We start from the raw sequence: 20262 nt of genomic DNA, 5'->3' as shown, positions 1-20262 counted from the left end.
AAAATACAAATACATTCAAACATGACTATGACTATCATGATTATAATGAAACTTAAAACTGAACTTGACCCGAGAAAATTGGATGTGCATCATTCTTTTTCTCCTAAGTTTGACTACAGGCAGTTTACGCTTACATAAAAGAAATTCGTGATGGTAAAGGTAACCTAAGACGACAATGACCATATACATGCACGAGCTTCCACAGATACAAATAGTAATTGTGTGATATATGATGCAACATAAAAATATTTCTGGCACAATTCATTTTCATAGCTCGTGACTATTAATGACCATTTAACTAAGTAACATATGACCATTCATTACTATTTATCTCAATAACAGTGACTATTCATCATCATTCATCTAAAAAAATTCTTGATTATTCGGGTAAAATTCAATCATCCAATTTAGCCCAATCCAACAAAATATAATTCTTAGATGTCATAATTCTCATTTATTTTGGTTATTAATTCTTATTTATTTTGGTTATTAAATATTCTTATTTATTTTAGCTATTAACTCAGTTCATAACCATTTGGATTAATACTTTCTTTCATTTGGTTCAGGTACGAGAATTAGGATTATTTAGCATTGTTCGGAGGTGTGAAATCATGTGGAGTCAAGTGTAGTCATTGTCATTTTGTATTTGGCTAGATGCAATTGGGATGAACTTTGTACGGTAGGAGTGAGAAATACACTTGTAAACACTTTGGTTATAGTGATTGGCTACCACTCATAGATATAAAAGATTTCTTGTCTCTGAACCACGTAAATCTTTGTGTATTTGTTTAATTTTTGTTTGTGTTTGTGGGTGCGTAAGTGCGACTCATCTTGCTTCAACTACTTGGTATGATAGCATTTTTGGTTATGACATTTTGCTACAAAAATTGGGTATCCGAATATTTTAGTTGTGGTATTATAACCAACTAGCATGGAAAGTTGGGGTATTTGGGTTAATCAAAATTGAAGAAGAAAAACAAACATGTATGCATTAAAGTTTGAGACAAAATTGATATAGCATAACAAATTTAAATGTAAAAACTTGATTTTTCATAATCTTTTTCATGAAAAAACATTTAAAAAGAGTAACCCAACATGGAAGAATTTATGAAAGAATTTTATTACTTCATTCTTTTTGGCAAAAGGAAATATGATGAGAGGAAGGTTGAAAAAAATAGTGAAGTACAAATTCATGTTATAAATATGTTCATCAATGTTGAATCCTTAGCAGATGGGAATTGGAGCACCGTTCCACTCTTTCAAGCACTCCAAGATAGAGTCGATCATCTTCCCTTCACACAGAGCTGTGAACACCTTCTCGCACTCTTCTCCCGGAGACATCACTTTTTCTCCTGTCAGTAGATTCGTTCCCAACTCTTCTCTCACAAACCTATACAATGGATAAGATCTGCAGTCCTTTATCTGATTCTCAATTTTGGAATTTCCACTCTCGTACCACGACCTTGCATTTTCGACTTCTTTTGGTAACACTGCCTTTAGTTCCTCCTCGAAAGCCCCAATCTTTTGGAAGATTGAAGTGTCTGCGTCCTTTTCACAATCACCATTGCCAAGTGCGTGCTCAACAAGGACTTGCCTCAACTTTTGGCTCAATGGGTAAGTGGCACTGCATGGATCATCGATATAAGCGAAGGTGTACTCTCTGTCCACAACCTTTAGAAGATCCTTCTCACAAAACCTTGATGGGTGAAGCGCTCCATTAGAGGATGTGTTCAACACTTTCTTGGCTGTTTGGCTAACACAGCTTTTTACTGCGTTCTTCAAGTTTTCCTCCAAATGCCTCAAGTCGATTGCTTGGCAGAGGGCAACCAAGAAGGTGGAAGACATGAGTTTTAAGATATCAAGGGCTTCCGCTGTTTTCCTTGAAGAGATTAGACCCAGCGAGTTAACATCTTGGTTGTGTTGCTCCGCGCTCTGTACATGACTCGTCACTGGATTTGCAAGATATTGAAGCTCAGAGCAATAGGAAGCCATCGCAATCTCTGCACCTTTGAATCCATAATCTAAACTTGGGTTTCTGCTTGCAGAGAGATTTGAAGGCAGCCCATTGTTGTAGAAGTCGTTGACAAGCTCTGAGAATTGGGCAAACATGAGCTTTCCAATTGAAGCAACGGCCAAACGAGTGTTGTCCATGGAGACTCCAATGGGAGTTCCTTGGAAGTTGCCTCCATGGATGGCCTTGTTCCTTGAAACATCAATCAAAGGGTTGTCGTTGACCGAGTTAATCTCTCTTTCGATAGATTTGGTTGAGAATCGAATAACTTCGATCAATGGACCAAGCCATTGAGGAGAAGTTCTAAGAGCATAACGATCTTGCTTTGGCTTCTGGAGAGGATCGGTTTCGTGCAATTTCTTTGCAGTTTTCATGTAAGAACTTCCGTCCAAGATGTGTTCCATAATTGCAGCAGCCTCGATCTGACCAGGATGATGCTTCAACTTGTGAGTCAAATGATCGGTGAATTCAGGCTTTCCTTGCATAACCTCAGCAAAAATTGCGGACAAAATCTCAGACAAAACAGCCAAGATGTTGGCCTCAAACAGAACAATGGAAGCCAATCCAGAACCAACAGCAGTGCCATTGACAAGAGCAAGACCTTCTTTAGGCTGCAGCTCGAAGAACCCAGAAGGAATATCAGCTTGTCGAAAAGCCTCCTGAGCATTAAGGCTCTCTCCATTTGGTCCAACCGCCTTAGAGTTGGGTCGGCCGGTGAGCAATCCAGCAATATAAGAAAGAGGAACAAGATCACCCGAAGCAGTGATGGTTCCACGAAGAGGCAAGCAGGGAGTGATGTTAGAATTCAAGAGTTTGGTTATGGCTTCCAAAATCTCAAATCGAATGCCCGAATAGCCTTGAAGAAGAGTGTTGATTCTCACCAACATGGCCGCCCTGGTAGCGGAGTGGGGCAGAGTATGGGTGGACTCAGCTCCACTTCCAAAGATCCCAGCATTCAAGAATCGAATCAGCTCCTTCTGAAGAGCGCCACCTTGATTGGTCCTTCTATGAGAGGTAGCACCAAAGCCAGTAGTGACACCATAGCTATCAGTGCCTTTGTTCATGCTCTCCATAACCCAATCACTGCTAGCTTTAACGCCCGCTCTAGCAGACTCGGCCAGTTCGACCACCACATGGTTATCACGAGTGGCAATGGCAGCCACTTGGGAAATGGTGAGAGTTTCACCACCGAGCTTGACAAGGGGCCTCCGGTACTCCTCCACCATGCGCTTCACCTCGTCGAGATGGCTCCCCTTGAGAGCCTCGGCAGCCACACCCCAGTTGAGTGGATCATTAGTGCTGATGCAGAAGCTCTCCACGGAACCATTTTGGGGGGCAAGTTGTTGGAAGGGAGCGGGGGCCATTTGTATAGCAAAATGAAAGATGAAGAGTAGAGAGTGTTAGAGAGGAAGTAAGAGTGTGAGTTGGGTTTGGATTTGAATTGATTTCTGAGTTGTGGAGAATGATGGGGGAAAATGGTTATATAGAGAAAGCTTTGTGCAACAACCGCTCAATGGGGGCTGCGTTGGGTAAAGGTCAGAAAGAGGCGAGAGAGGAAGGAAGAAAGAGCTCCGAAGGTTGGTGGAAATGGGTTGACATAAGAAATGTGGTCAAAATTTGAATGGTCAATGTTTGTAGGCCTTGGTGGTTATGTATGGATTTCTTGACTCCCCACTTTTTACCAAATAAAAAAGCAATATCTGTGGAGGTGAAGAATGATTGGAAGCGCCATGTTTGAACCCACGTCAATAAGCTTAATAAATATCTATCCCATAAAATACTATAAATTGGAAGTAAAGTAGATGGCGGCTTTAAACAATAAATTTACTAATTTCATATAATTTAATCTCCCACTACTCACTCATTTTGCTAATGCATTCCTCCTCTCTTTTTTTAGTCATTACTCATTCCTTTTATTTTCGTGGTCAAATGTATGGGTACCAAAAAATACAACACAATGTTCTATCTTCACCCCTATAGCCTCCTAGTTCATGTACGTCCTCGCTTCTATCGTTACATCTAGACCCCATCTGAAAATGATAAAAGTTATTATTTAGTTGTTCTGCTAGTCATGTTATTATTGACATGTTCACATCTTCTCTAATAGGGTTTAATTAACCTCTCTCTAATAGGCTCCATAATGAAACTTCATAAGGAGGGAGAAACCCTCCATCTAACCAACGCTTATCTATATATGTGATTCTTTATTCTCATCCAAACAAATTTGCAATTCGGGAGTGGTTGGAGATTTCCTTATCGCAGCCACATGCCGCTCATGAAGTTCTCGTGAGCTTCATTTATTTTAGGGCTCAAAGCCTAATTCTACCAACTCATAAAGGTATTACTATGGATCATTGCTAAACAGGGTAAGCTCACTAATAGAAAATTAACTGGCAAACATCTAATTAAGCTTACACAATACAAATCAATCATAGTTCGTTAGGTTATGGAGCCTGCTTATTTATAGCTTAGTCAACGCTTATCCATAGTAAAGTTATATTCGGTAAATAAATAGTAAATAGCTATATATAGTAAAAAAGTTATATTCGGTAAATGAATAGTAAATAGCTATATATAGTAAAAAAGTTATGTTAAATAGTAAATAGCTATATATAGTAGATGGTAATATCTGGTAAAGCTATATATAGTAAGCTAAACCATACTTATATCCAGCTTTATAAATGTACTCATATTATCTGTATTCTCTCTTACTATACATATCTGTAGTCATCAATACAAAAGCTTTAGTCAATATTCTCCTTACATTTTCTCTATCCTGTTCTTTGCATCAACACCTAGAACAGTGGAAGCTCAAGGATCGACAAGCGTTAGGGTTGATCCAATTGATGATATCCAAAAACGTGGCATTAACATCAGCAAGGAGAAGACAATATCAGATCTGTTGAAGGCGCTGTCGAATATATATGAAAAATCGTTGGCTATGAACAAGGTGTATTTGATGCAAAGATTGTTCGATCTACAAAGGTCTAAAGGTGGATTTGTTGTTGATCATATAAATGAATTCAATATGATCGTAGTCAACTGAGTTTAGTGGAAATTAATATCGATGATGAAATTAAAGTATTAATTTTGATGTCATCTTTACCAGAGTCGTGGGATACTATTGTTGTCGCAATCAGCAGTTCCCGAGGATTTGATAAATTGAAGTTTGATGAAATTCGAGATGTAGTTCTTAGCGAAAGTATTCGCAAACAAGAAATTGGAAATTCATCTGATAGTGCTTTCAATGTTGACCAACGGGGAAGAAGTAGGGCCCAAACAAAGGGCGATCAAAATCTCAGTGTTGACCAACGGGGAAGAAGTAACGTGTTGGAATTGTGGAGAAAAATGTCACTTTCGGACAGACTGTACAAGACCAAAGAGGAAGCATAATCACAAATTTGGAGATGATGATGATTCTATAAATTCAGCAGAAGACGTTGGAGATGCTCTAATCCTCAGTGTGGACAGTTTGATTGAATCCTGGATTTTAGATTCTGGTACATCTGTTCATTCGTCTCCAAATAAAGAGTTGTTCTGGAATTTCAAGTCTGGAAATTTCGATAAGGTGTATCTTGCCGACAACAAAGACTTGGAGATTAAAGGAAAAGGAGATGTATGTATAAAAACTCCAGCAGGAAATCAGTGGACATTAAAGGATGTCAGATATATTCTTGGTCTCAGGAAGAACCTGATCTCTATTAGTCAGTTGAATAACACAGGTTATGCAATAGAGTTAGGGAAGAGTTCGTTGAAGATTATGAAGGGTGTTATGGTGGTAGCACGTGGCATAAAATCTGAAACTTTATACACCACTGCAGGGTGTATAAACATGGTTGTTGTTGCTGAGAGTGCTTCAAATTCAAGTATATGGCACAATAAACTTGGACATATGAGCGTAAAAGGAATGAAGATGCTGGCTGCGAAAGGAGTTTTAGAAGGTCTGAAATCTGTTGATGTGGGTCGTTGTGAGAACTGCGTTATGAGCAAGCAGAAACGAGTTAGCTTCACAAGGACTGCTAGAGAATTGAAGAAAGTGCGGTTGACAATGGTCCATACAGATGTGGAGCATGGTTCCAAGACCATGGAGCAAGTTGGAGTTGAGCTTGAGTTGCAGGAAAACTCACTTAGTGATGTTGTAGCATATACTCAAGAAACTCCTGAGACTATTGCTGAGGAACCAAATGTGAAGCAAGGTTCCAAGACAACGAAGCAAGTGGGAGTTGAGCTTGAGTTGTAGGGAAACTCACCTAGTGATGTTGTAACAGATACTCATGAAACTCCTGAGACTATTACTGAGAAACTAGATGTGGAGCAAGGTTCCAAGACAACGAAGCAAGTGTGAATTGAGCTTGAGTTGCAGGGAAACTCACCCTGTGATGTTGTAGCAAATACTCATAAAACTCCTGAGACTGTTGCAAAGGAACCGGCAGTAGAGCAAGTGACACCTGAACCGATGTTGAGAAGATCATCTAGTACTATTAGAGTACCAGATATGTATGTACCTGTTGGGTTTCATGTCCTAAAACTTATAGTTTGTAAACAAAAACATATTCTATTTTCAATAAAGTTATTATTGTTGTTTATTCAATAAAGATTGTTATTGAATAAAGTAAACTTTATGATCATTAATCTAAATCCAATAAACTAAGAACACTCTGACTATAGTATGATTACTTGAAATATATATAGGGACATAAGAGTTGATCAAGTTCAAGTATATAGTCAAAATGATCTATAGTATAAGGATAAGGCTGAGTACCTTATTCTGGGGACACTATGGATGCGGCCTACTTTTGTATATGATATAAACAATGTGATCACTAAAATTGTACATGTGGAGACATGTGAGTGAGGGCGTCCTATGCAATGAGTATTGCATAAGATCGGACCATGAAGAAAATCACTCTCACTTTATAATGTCGTTTACTGTTGAGACTAATTTTCTTTTCATTTGATGACCTAGGTAACTCGATCTTAATCCTAAGCTAACCATGAATTCCTGTTTATTCGGAATTATCCTTAGATTTTCATGGGTGAGAGTGGCTCAAGTTCGCCGACTCAATAGCCCTCCCATTTCAAGGGTAAGACTGGGTAAATGGCTGGGGACGTGGGGTGCAAGATGGAATTCACTCCTACCCACTTTTAGGGATAGAAGAGAGATAGTTCCCTTAAGTACTGACTCCAGGTCTTGAACAAGGGGCCCCACCCTCTCATTGGCCTTAGAGGGATTCGGTTTACTAGTTGGACCACAAACAAATTGTTCATTGAAGGATCAGTGAGACACAAGAAACAAGAAGTAACTTCAGGGGTAAAACGGTAAATTGACCCAGCTCTAGTTACGAACAACCGGTGAAGGATCGACTTACTAACTTTGTTCATATCAAATGGACAGAAATATATCTATAGTGAGGGGAGTGCAACTACTAGGCTATAGTGGAATGTCCTAGTAGTTAACGAATGTTGGTTAACAAGGTTAATGAGTTTAACCGGTTAATCTTGGATCGTTGGAGCTCATGATCTATAGGTCCATTAGGTCCCTCTGCTAGCTCATATCGAACTAAACCATAGAACAGTGTGACGAGTGAGTTCGAAGTGTTCGAATTCAAATTAGGGAGAATGCACTACATATATACGATATATTTAACCGCATTTTTGTTTTATTTACGAATTAAACAAAAAGAGAGAATCTGAGATATTTAAATAAGATTTAAATATCTTAATCAAATATGTGTCTAAATTAATTGGAATTGGCATTTGAATTAATATTAAATATTAATTAAATAGTTTAATTAATCATTTAATATTACTTTAATTTGAAATTAATAGTTGAAATTGATTGTTGAATCAAAATGAAGAAAGTCAAAATGTTGACTTCATTTAATGGAAAAATCGATGTTAGTGGAATTAAATGAAAAATTCATGTTAATGAAATTTTGAGGTGTCAAAATTTGGTTTAACCAAACTTGCATGCTTGCCAATAAACCCTACAAATTTGAGTGAAATTTTGAGTGTCAAAATTTGGTTAACTCAAGCATGCATGCTTGCCACATAATCCCAAACATTTGAGTGGAATTTTGAGTCTCAAAATTTGGTGATCTCAAATATGCATGAACATGCAAACATGACTTTATAAATAGAGTGATCATAAAACATGAAAGTTCTTCTTCTTGGTGAAAACCCTTGAGAAAAACCTCTCACAAACACTCTTCATATATACAAAATCCCACCCAAGTTTAGTCACTCACCGGATTCCACAATCCTTTTCTAAGGCCGGAGGATAGTGGAGAAGACACTAGTGGTGGTTCGAAACCGGTTCGTGAGGAAAAAGAAATTTTGAACTACAAAAGGTTAGTATTCAAACTCATTAAGTTTTAATACTTATGAACGTGCTAGTTATTTACTATAATTGATGTTCTAAAAGTGCCTAAGATCCAAATTGCTTCCGCATGTGTTATATTAATACCATCAGTACCTTCATTAACTATATGTTGTTAATGAAAGGGAACCAGAGCCCTTTGATGAGGCCCTACAGTTGGAGGATACAACCAAGTGGGAGCAAGCCATGGATGATGGGATGTATAGGCTTCAAAAATGCGTTGTATTCAGGCTGAGTACGTGGCAATAACTGAAGCTCAAAAGGAGACGATATGGATGACTAACTATCTGAAAGAATTGGACAAGAAGCAATACGAAAAAATTCTTTATAGAGATAGTTAGAGTGCCATACAGTTCATGAGGAACCCGGTCTATCAATTAAAGATGTTAGGATTGCACAACAACGCACACACTCGATCTAGATGAACACAAAGAATAGGATAGAAAAAATGCAAGAAGAATATTGGCTAAAGGATTTGTATTGATGACTTCACGTATGTACACTAAGAGAGAATACAGAGAATACAAAAAGTACATATTCTTTAGCCAATATTCTCCTTGCATTTTCTCTATCCTGTTCTTTGTGTTCATCTAGATCGAGTGTGTGCGTTGTTGTGCGATCCTAACAACTGGTATCAGAGCCTCAGGAACTGCTGATTGCGGCAACAACAGTATCCCACGACTTGGGTCAAGATGACATCAAAATCAATGCTTTAATTTCATCCTCGAAATTAATTTTCACCGAACCCAGTTGAGTTACGATCATATTGAATTTATTTATATGATCCACAACAGATTCACCTTCAGACATCTGTAGATTGAACAATCTCCGCATCAAATACACCTTGTTCATAGCCGACAGTTTTACGTACATATTTGACAGCGCCTTCAACAGATCTAACGTTGTCTTCTCTTTGATGATGTTGAACGCCACGTTTCTGGATAACATCAACCGGATCAGCCCTAAGGCTTGTCGATCCTTGAGTTTCCACTGCTCCGTGGTCATGGTTTCCGGCATCACCCTCAATAGGGGTTCGTGAAGACCTTTCTGATACAGATAATCTTCAATCTGCATCTTCCAGAAATCGAAATCGGATCCATCGAACTTCTCAATTCAAATCTATGAACAATTACACACACGCAAGTAGTGGCTCGCCTAGAGGAAGAAGCCGTCCATCTTCACAGATCGTGGTGACTTTCGCCTAGCTTTGATACCAGTTGTTAGGATCGCACAACAGCGCACACACTCGATCTAGATGAACACAAAGAACAGGATAGAGAAAATGCAAGGAGAATATTGGATAAAGGATTTGTACTTTTTGTATTCTCTGTATTCTCTCTTACTGTACATACGTAAAGTCATCAATACAAATCCTTTAGCCAATATTCTCCTTACATTTTCTCTATTCTGTTCTTTGTGTTCATCTAGATCGAGTGTGTGCGTTGTTGTGCGATCCTAACAAAAGATAAAACACGGAAGGCGATACCATTTCACTTGCAGGTTAGTGGAAGATGGTGTGTGTTTTGAGAAGATAAAGGGTGCAAAGAATCCAGCAAACATGTTGACAAAATGTGTTGATGTTGGAATATTGAGGTGGTGTAAAGCCTCACTTGGTTTGGTGACATGAAGATGCTCATGGTCGTTTGAGAATGAAATTCTTGGTTGACTAGATTAGTCTTCAAGTGGGAGAATTGTTAGGTATTGGAGTATGCTGCTTATTTATAGCTTAGTCAACGGCAAACATTTCTTTGCTTGCTTTGATTCTCCATTTGCGCAAGGCATCGTTAGAATCCTCTACTGGTGGCATAGTTTCACTCCTGCCAACAATCTCCCAAAGATCCTGTCCTTGTAAATAGGATATCATGCATGTTGCCCACGTGTTGTAGTTGTTGTTGAGTTTCTTAATTCCTCCTACGATTTGGAAGTCACCCATTGTGTTGGTTATACATTAGTAATATCAAACAAGCTTTTTCAACACAAAACTTGCAGAGTCACGGACTATTCACAACACAAAGAAACTCACTCACTACATTCTCAAGACATCGTTTCTGATGTAGAAGATCAGACAGCACTGCAACTATAGAGCATACTAAGAATTCCAAGAGATCACAACCTACATCAACCTCGCTCTGATACCAGATTGTTGAACACAACTCTTTGTGAGAAACACTCGTACTCTTTATTAAGACCAATCGAGAAGAGAATGCAAGACACTTTATAGAATCCTACTCCTTTTTGCTTGGGATTTTGGGATGAAAAACTAGGTAGGGTGGAGGGGTATTTTTATATGAGAGCCTACACAATCTACTCTTGGGATTTTGGGATGAAAAACTAGTAGGGTGGAGGGGTATTTATACGAGAGCCTACGCAATCTACTCCTAACAAATCTAAATCTTCCTAAAGTATTTAGATCTCTTTCCCAAAATGTCTACTAAGATAAAATATACAATGAGCTCGTACAATTATTGGGTTTGACTCCATTAGGCTAGCGATGATATTTTAACACTCTCCCTCAGCACTAGTCCTCAACCGCTGCACCATGTTGAGCTGACATCGAAAGCTCTCATGTTAGCCCTTTTGTAATCAAGTCTGTCACTTGGTCTTCTGTCTTGATCTGCTGCATCTCGTTTTCTTCCTTCAAAACATTCTCTCTAATGGAATGGTAGTGCATCTCCACATGCTTTGTTCTAGCATGAAACACCGAATTTTCTACTAGGCGAATTGCAGATTGGTTGTCGTAATAAAGTGGTATTGGATAGTCAATTTTTTGGTGTCAATCTTCCATCAATAGTTTCAGCCAAGTACTTTCCTGAGCTGCTTCAGCCGCTGCTCTATACTCTGCTTCTCTAGTTGACAATGATATTGTTGGTTGTCTTTTGCTACACCAAGAAATTGTTCTTGAACTGAGCTTGAACACATACTTGATGCTTAATCTTCGAGTATCATGATATCCTTTGACATATCTCAAGGTCTGTCGAGCCACGTCCAAATGAGGCTTATTCGGACTTTTCATATACTGACTAATGACTCAAACTTCACTTTCGAATCCATTTGGTTGGTTCATGTAGATCTGCTTGTCCAACTTTCCATGCAATAAAACATTATTCATATCCATCTGCCAAAATTTTCAATCTTTATTTACCACAAGTACTAAAGGAGCATGTGCGATAGTGATCTTTGCCACTAGACTAAACGTTTCATTATAGTCTAGTCCATATTGTTGAAAAAACTCTCGAGCTACAAAATGAGTCTTGTATCTTTTGATTGATCCATCCAAGAGACACATTATTTTGATAAGCCCACTTGCAAGAGATGTATTTGACATCTTCTGGTCTTGGTACTAATTCCCAAGTTTGATTTTGCTCCAAGACTATAATTTTTTCCTCCATTACCTGCTGTCAAGCCGTATTTTGTGATGCTTCATACAGTCTCTGGCTCTTTAACTTCGTCTTTTATAATAGTTGCATTGACGTACTTTGGAATTGGCTTTTGGATTCTTTCTGACCATCTAAGTTGTTGAGGTGACATTTCTTTTTCACTAGGTTCGCTTGGTTGAGTCATTTCTTGCTCACCAACATCAGTGTCATTTGGATCTTCAAGTACATTGGCATTTATGCAAATGTATACAGTTTTCTCCCCCATCTCCCAAAAATTCTATCCTTGTAAATAGAACATCATGCATGTTGTCTACGTGTTGTAGTTGTTGTTGTTGAGTTTCTTGATTCCTCCTACGATTTGAAAGTCACCCATTGTGTTGGCTATACCTCAGTAATACCAAACAAGTCTTTTCAACACAAAACTTCTAGAGTCACGAACTACTCAGGATACAAAGAAACTCACTCACTAAATTCTCAAGAAATCGTTTTTGATGTGGAAGATCAGACAGCGCTGCAACTACAGAGCATACTAAGAATTCCAAGAGATCACAACCTACACCAACCTCGCTCTGATATCAGATTATTGAACACAACTCTCTGGGGGAAACACTCGCAATCTTTATTAAGACAAAGCGAGAGGAGAATACAAGACATTTTTTAGAATACTACTCCTATGTATTCCTTGTGATTTCTTAGGATGAAAAACTAGGTATGGTGGAGGAGTGTTTATGACCCTAAGCAATCTACTCCTGCCAAACTCTTTCTTAAAATATCTACATTTTTTTCACAAAATATTTACTAAGATAAATGAACAAGGGGCTCGTACAATTATTGGGGTTGACTCTATTGGACTAATGATAATATTTTAATTGACCATACTAAACCAAATCAATTCAAAACGAGTCAAGCCATACCGAACTAAACTGAATCGAACTAGACGGAATCAACATGAACCATACCTCTGAACTGATAACCCATGGCCGTTTTTCTTCTAGTGTGCAATAATTTTGGCGACCACCGACCAGTACTGACAGTGGAGATAGAAAAAATAGTCCATTATAAAACTCATCTCAACACCTATTCCTAGGAAAACTTAAAGAGGGTCAATTAGAACCATAACTTGTTTGGTGACCTTTGATGAATTAAATTGAATTTCCTAGATAAATATGTCGTACAAAAAACAAAAGAATAATAATAACAAAATACAATATCTTTGATTGGCTTCAATGTGCAGCAAAGGATTAGCAGATGGGAATTGGAGCACCGTTCCACTCTTTCAAGCACTCCAAGATAGAGTCGATCATCTTCCCTTCACACAGAGCTGTGAACACCTTCTCGCACTCTTCTCCCGGAGACATGACTTTTTCTCCTGTCAGTAGATTCGTTCCCAACTCTTCTCTCACAAACCTATACAATGGATAAGATCTGCAGTCCTTTATCTGATTCTCAATTTTGGAATTTCCACTCTCGTACCACGACCTTGCATTTTCGACTTCTTTTGGTAACACTGCCTTTAGTTCCTCCTCGAAAGCCCCAATCTTTTGGAAGATTGAAGTGTCTGCGTCCTTTTCACAATCACCATTGCCAAGTGCGTGCTCAACAAGGACTTGCCTCAACTTTTGGCTCAATGGGTAAGTGGCACTGCATGGATCATCGATATAAGCGAAGGTGTACTCTCTGTCCACAACCTTTAGAAGATCCTTCTCACAAAACCTTGATGGGTGAAGCGCTCCATTAGAGGATGTGGTCAACACTTTCTTGGCTGTTTGGCTAACACAGCTTTTTACTGCGTTCTTCAAGTTTTCCTCCAAATGCCTCAAGTCGATTGCTTGGCAGAGGGCAACCAAAAAGGTGGAAGACATGAGTTTTAAGATATCAAGGGCTTCCGCTGTTTTCCTTGAAGAGATTAAACCCAGCGAGTTAACATCTTGGTTGTGTTGCTCGGCGCTCTGTACATGACTCGTCACTGGATTTGCAAGATATTGAAGCTCAGAGCAATAGGAAGCCATCGCAATCTCTGCACCTTTGAATCCATAATCTAAACTTGGGTTTCTGCTTGCAGAGAGATTTGAAGGCAGCCCATTGTTGTAGAAGTCGTTGACAAGCTCTGAGAATTGGGCAAACATGAGCTTTCCAATTGAAGCAACGGCCAAACGAGTGTTGTCCATGGAGACTCCAATGGGAGTTCCTTGGAAGTTGCCTCCATGGATGGCCTTGTTCCTTGAAACATCAATCAAAGGGTTGTCGTTGACCGAGTTAATCTCTCTTTCGATAGATTTGGTTGAGAATCGAATAACTTCGATCAATGGACCAAGCCATTGAGGAGAAGTTCTAAGAGCATAACGATCTTGCTTTGGCTTCTGGAGAGGATCGGTTTCGTGCAATTTCTTTGCAGTTTTCATGTAAGAACTTCCGTCCAAGATGTGTTCCATAATTGCAGCAGCCTCGATCTGACCAGGATGATGCTTCAACTTGTGAGTCAAATGATCGGTGAATTCAGGCTTTCCTTGCATAACCTCAGCAAAAATTGCGGACAAAATCTCAGACAAAACAGCCAAGATGTTGGCCTCAAACAGAACAATCGAAGCCAATCCAGAACCAACAGCAGTGCCATTGACAAGAGCAAGACCTTCTTTAGGCTGCAGCTCGAAGAACCCAGAAGGAATATCAGCTTGTCGAAAAGCCTCCTGAGCATTAAGGCTCTCTCCATTTGGTCCAACCGCCTTAGAGTTGGGTCGGCCGGTGAGCAATCCAGCAATATAAGAAAGAGGAACAAGATCACCCGAAGCAGTGATGGTTCCACGAAGAGGCAAGCAGGGAGTGATGTTAGAATTCAAGAGTTTGGTTATGGCTTCCAAAATCTCAAATCGAATGCCCGAATAGCCTTGAAGAAGAGTGTTGATTCTCACCAACATGGCCGCCCTGGTAGCGGAGTGGGGCAGAGTATGGGTGGACTCAGCTCCACTTCCAAAGATCCCAGCATTCAAGAATCGAATCAGCTCCTTCTGAAGAGCGCCACCTTGATTGGTCCTTCTATGAGAGGTAGCACCAAAGCCAGTAGTGACACCATAGCTATCAGTGCCTTTGTTCATGCTCTCCATAACCCAATCACTGCTAGCTTTAACGCCCGCTCTAGCAGACTCGGCCAGTTGGACCATCACATGGTTATCACGAGTGGCAATGGCAGCCACTTGGGAAATGGTGAGAGTTTCACCACCGAGCTTGACAAGGGGCCTCCGGTACTCCTCCACCATGCGCTTCACCTCGTCGAGATGGCTCCCCTTGAGAGACTCGGCAGCCACACCCCAGTTGAGTGGATCATTTCGGGTGTGGCACAAGCTATCTTCAATCTTCTGAATGGCTGCCATTGTGGAAAAGAATAAGAAATTGGTAAAGAAATGAAATGGGGAATGTGAGAGATTTGAGAGGTGGTGGGAGAGGGTTGAAGGAGAAGAAGAAAACGAAGAGGGTTAAATAGAATTGGTGGGGTTGGTGAAGAAAGGAGGAGCGGCAATGACATACAATAGGTGTGTTCAATTTGGTCGTAGGTGCGGTGTGGTGGGCGAGAAACTACAATGGTTGGTGCAGGGAAACTATAAGTGTATTTGTTATTTAAATTTCCTCAGTCAAATTTGGGCGATTGTAGACTTTCATTTGTCGTTTTTTATTTTTCTTTTTTTCAGAAAATAAAGAAAAGAAAAGTTGAATAAAAAAATAAATAAATATTATTGTCACCAAACTTTGAAATGCTTACTTTTCACCAAACTTTATATTTGTTACTTTTCACCAAACCTTGAGCTTGGTTAGTCATACCTAACCTCGATGGTTTTAGTAATCGAATTCACAATACAATTTTTTAGTCGAGATGTGATTAAATTTTTTATTGAATTTATAAAAAAAAATAAACTTTTCAATTAGGGGTGTACATCCAACCGAGTAACCCGACAATCCAGACCAACTCAATCCAAATTATAGGAACGATTAGTAGTTCAAATTGGGTTGGGTTATTTTTATCGAACCCGAATTGATTCAGTTCGATTTCGTGTTTATAGGACAAAAATCTCGGATTGACCCAAACTGAACAAAAGTTATAAAACTCATACGCTAAGAAGTCAAGGGTATTAACGAGTCTGGTGTAGTAGTAATTGGGCTTATTAGAAGCGTGCGCCCCTACTCTTTGATTTTATTATTTTGTTTATTTTCTTTTATATTTTTTTATTAATTTATTATTTTTAGTTTTTTAAATTATTTTTTTTATTTAATTTCTTTTGTATTTTTTATATTTCTCATACTATTTTTAAACCCATTACTTATAACATAAATAAACTAACAAACAACTATCCATTCATTTTATACTATTTTATAAAGTGAATAAACTAAAATTTCAAGAATATAGTTTACAATAGATTATTGAATATGATTTATACCATATAAAACTTAGGATAGGTTATTGAATACGATTTATAAATCTTTTGAAACAAAAGCATATAGTTTTTTATACAAAAGCATATAATTTTTTTTATTTTTCTCATAATTCACGTAAATCTATTTTGATGTAAGAATTTTTTGTTTTTTTTTTTGTTATTTTTGTTAGGTATAGTTTTTTTAAAATTAATCTTTTTTATTTCATGATATTTTTCTTATTTATTCTATAAAAGCGTCAGTATTTTGTTGTTGTTGATGAATTTGTTTTTATTTTTTAACGATTATAGATTGATTTGTGTTTATTTGTGAACTTTTAATGTATTTTATCTCCGATTCTATCCAATAATTGTAAGTTGTGGATAAATAAAACTTTTTTTAATTTTTTTAAAAAGTTAACAATTCCACAATCCAACGAGTAGATAGAGGATTGGGTTGAGTTGAGTTACCAATCTGACGAACCCGAACTCTTGTGTTGGGTCAAAAAAAATCCTACAACCCAATCGAACGTGGACCATGTACACCCCTACTTTGAAATTATGATCGGAGTAAATTATAGAATTATTTTTCAAAGAAAATAAAACAGGAGGAATATTTGAAAGAAATTTGTGTAAATATGTGAGGAAATATATTGGAAATGGGATTGTCAGGACGACAAGGGAGTTAGCAAAGGAAAGTGAATGGCCATCAACCTTTTTGTTGACAAGTCATCGGAGAATTCACACAAAATAATAACAAATTCATTAGTTGATGATATGTGGAGGTGGATGCTTTGAGCTCGTGTCAATAATTTTATAGGAATTGGGATTGGAAATTTAATACTTGAACCATGAAATCTATCCTTCCATATTTAACATATCAATCTAAGCTGACCAAGTGGCCTACATAGGATTTACTATTGTAAAATTTAGAGAATTGGGAGAATGAAATACACCGACCATTTTAAAATTTAGAGAAAGAGGATTGGGAATTTAATACTCAAATGATGAAATCTAACATACCAGCTGGGAATACCGAACACCACCCCTAGATGAGATAGAGATAGGTCCCAAGAGCATAATTGCATGTATTTTTTAAGTAAAGGCAAAGATAGAGATAGGTCCCAAGAGCATCATGTACTGAGGACAGCGACATTGTGAGCAGAGACTTGTTAGGAATCACAACTCTCCACAATGGTATGATATTGTCCACTCTGAGCACAAACTCTCATGACTTCGTTTTAGGCTTCCCAAAAGGCCACATCCCAATAGAGATAGTATTTTTCACTTATAAACTCGTAATCTTCCACTAAACCAACCAATGTACGACTCACTCCCAATAATTCTCAACAAGATTGTGTTGAGCCTCGATTAGTGGGAGGCTATTCGAGAGCTCCATAAGCCTCAAGGGAGACTTATAGTGTACTTTGTTGAGTGGACGATTGTTGAGGATTATTGGGAGTGGGTCCCACATGATTAATTTAGAATGGGTTTATAAGTGAAGAATACTATCTCTATTAGTATTAGTATGAAGTATTTTGTGGAAGTGCAAATCAAAGCCACGAGAGCTTATGCTGAAATAATATCATACCATTGCGGAGAGTCGTGATTCTTAACATCGTAGGCTCATATTTAAATTATTTTATATTTGTTTTTATTTTCACTAAATTTCAATATTTCATATTTAAACACATAAGACCATGACCATGTTTTTCAGAAAAGATATGTTTTAAATTTTTCGAAATTTATACTATAGATGATATTTTCTTTTAAGAGTTATATTTCTGAATAAGAGATGAGCCTGATACGTTAATAACGACTCTGAGTATGTAAAAATTTAGGTTCATTATACATAATTTTGTGTCTAACTTCATAGCTTCAACAATGAGCTTTCATGTTTCTAACTTTAGCTTTGGTGAATTTTAAAGTAGGGTTTGTATCCTCCAACTGAAAGCTTTGCCCATCAAAGAAAACTTGTTTGTAACAACATATTAGAGAAATGAGGAAGCGTTAAATCTTTTTTAAGTCAAAGAAAAGTATTTATATGAGAACCCTTTTAGGGTTCCTTACGTTTTCGTGATAATTTAGGTTAAAGATGAACGGATCAGATTGAACTAGGATGTCACAAGTCAAAGGCATGCATGGTGTGTGCTTCCTTGAGAGGCCGATCCAATCTCATATAGATCTTCAATCTAAATTTTACTCTTCTCCTTTCGGTCCGATAATTCTATGTTGAACCCAAATTTGTCCCGGGTTAGGTTTCTTCTATTAAAATATCATCACTAGCCCAATAGAATTAGTTCAACCATTGTATGAGTGACTGTATTTATGTTAAGAAGATGATTTAGGAGTTTAGGAATAAATTTAGGAAAATGATTTAGGCGTTTTTAGGTATAAATTTAAGAAAATGATTCAGGTATTTTAGAAAAAATGTTAGAAATTTGAGGGATAGATTGCATAGTCGAACAAAGGACTCCAAAAGAAAAGGAGTCAAGCGTCCTTGAAGGCAGTCAAAATGATTAAGACTCCAAAGGAGTCGAGCCTCGATTAAGGGAGGCGNGTGTTGTATTTTTTGGTACCCATACATTTGACCACGAAAATAAAAGGAATGAGTAATGACTAAAAAAAGAGAGGAGGAATGCATTAGCAAAATGAGTGAGTAGTGGGAGATTAAATTATATGAAATTAGTAAATTTATTGTTTAAAGCCGCCATCTACTTTACTTCCAATTTATAGTATTTTATGGGATAGATATTTATTAAGCTTATTGACGTGGGTTCAAACATGGCGCTTCCAATCATTCTTCACCTCCACAGATATTGCTTTTTTATTTGGTAAAAAGTGGGGAGTCAAGAAATCCATACATAACCACCAAGGCCTACAAACATTGACCATTCAAATTTTGACCACATTTCTTATGTCAACCCATTTCCACCAACCTTCGGAGCTCTTTCTTCCTTCCTCTCTCGCCTCTTTCTGACCTTTACCCAACGCAGCCCCCATTGAGCGGTTGTTGCACAAAGCTTTCTCTATATAACCATTTTCCCCCATCATTCTCCACAACTCAGAAATCAATTCAAATCCAAACCCAACTCACACTCTTACTTCCTCTCTAACACTCTCTACTCTTCATCTTTCATTTTGCTATACAAATGGCCCCCGCTCCCTTCCAACAACTTGCAACACTCTCTACTCTTCATCTTTCATTTTGCTATACAAATGGCCCCCGCTCCCTTCCAACAACTTGCCCCCCAAAATGGTTCCGTGGAGAGCTTCTGCATTACAAATGGCCCCCGCTCCCTTCCAACAACTTGCCCCCCAAAATGGTTCCGTGGAGAGCTTCTGCATCAGCACTAATGATCCACTCAACTGGGGTGTGGCTGCCGAGGCTCTCAAGGGGAGCCATCTCGACGAGGTGAAGCGCATGGTGGAGGAGTACCGGAGGCCCCTTGTCAAGCTCGGTGGTGAAACTCTCACCATTTCCCAAGTGGCTGCCATTGCCACTCGTGATAACCATGTGGTGGTCGAACTGGCCGAGTCTGCTAGAGCGGGCGTTAAAGCTAGCAGTGATTGGGTTATGGAGAGCATGAACAAAGGCACTGATAGCTATGGTGTCACTACTGGCTTTGGTGCTACCTCTCATAGAAGGACCAATCAAGGTGGCGCTCTTCAGAAGGAGCTGATTCGATTCTTGAATGCTGGGATCTTTGGAAGTGGAGCTGAGTCCACCCATACTCTGCCCCACTCCGCTACCAGGGCGGCCATGTTGGTGAGAATCAACACTCTTCTTCAAGGCTATTCGGGCATTCGATTTGAGATTTTGGAAGCCATAACCAAACTCTTGAATTCTAACATCACTCCCTGCTTGCCTCTTCGTGGAACCATCACTGCTTCGGGTGATCTTGTTCCTCTTTCTTATATTGCTGGATTGCTCACCGGCCGACCCAACTCTAAGGCGGTTGGACCAAATGGAGAGAGCCTTAATGCTCAGGAGGCTTTTCGACAAGCTGATATTCCTTCTGGGTTCTTCGAGCTGCAGCCTAAAGAAGGTCTTGCTCTTGTCAATGGCACTGCTGTTGGTTCTGGATTGGCTTC

The 20262-nt window shown here is 38.6% G+C and overlaps 4 protein-coding genes across 4 annotated transcripts in view; 1 reads left to right on the top strand and 3 right to left on the bottom strand.

Annotated features, from left to right (window-relative positions):
* Positions 1–1095: 1095 nt before the first annotated feature.
* LOC111471136 (phenylalanine ammonia-lyase-like) lies at positions 1096–3574 on the bottom strand. The gene has a single exon (XM_023116830.1). It carries the CDS (start codon positions 3373–3375, stop codon positions 1225–1227), a length of 2151 nt encoding a protein of 716 aa, XP_022972598.1. The 5' UTR covers positions 3376–3574; the 3' UTR covers positions 1096–1224.
* LOC111471150 lies at positions 3477–5716 on the top strand. Its single transcript, XM_023116844.1, has 4 exons — positions 3477–3588; positions 5121–5279; positions 5377–5627; positions 5696–5716. Exons 1-4 carry the CDS (start codon positions 3477–3479, stop codon positions 5714–5716), a joined length of 543 nt encoding a protein of 180 aa, XP_022972612.1.
* Positions 5717–12979: 7263 nt separating this feature from the next.
* On the bottom strand, positions 12980–15221 carry LOC111471138 (phenylalanine ammonia-lyase-like). The gene has a single exon (XM_023116832.1). It carries the CDS (start codon positions 15133–15135, stop codon positions 13009–13011), a length of 2127 nt encoding a protein of 708 aa, XP_022972600.1. The 5' UTR covers positions 15136–15221; the 3' UTR covers positions 12980–13008.
* Positions 13009–20262, bottom strand: part of LOC111471139 (phenylalanine ammonia-lyase-like) — a 20333-nt gene continuing 13079 nt past the window's right edge. The window contains exon 2 of the mRNA XM_023116833.1: positions 13009–13023. Coding sequence (XP_022972601.1) covers positions 13009–13023 — 15 coding nt within the window. The remainder of the gene's footprint in view (positions 13024–20262) is intronic.

Source organism: Cucurbita maxima, unplaced genomic scaffold (genome assembly GCF_002738345.1).
Source record: "Cucurbita maxima cultivar Rimu unplaced genomic scaffold, Cmax_1.0 Cma_Scf00049, whole genome shotgun sequence".
Lineage (NCBI taxonomy): Eukaryota > Viridiplantae > Streptophyta > Magnoliopsida > Cucurbitales > Cucurbitaceae > Cucurbita > Cucurbita maxima.
The sequence above is the reverse complement of the archived record's forward strand: the minus strand, read 5'-3'. Positions and strand labels throughout refer to the sequence as shown.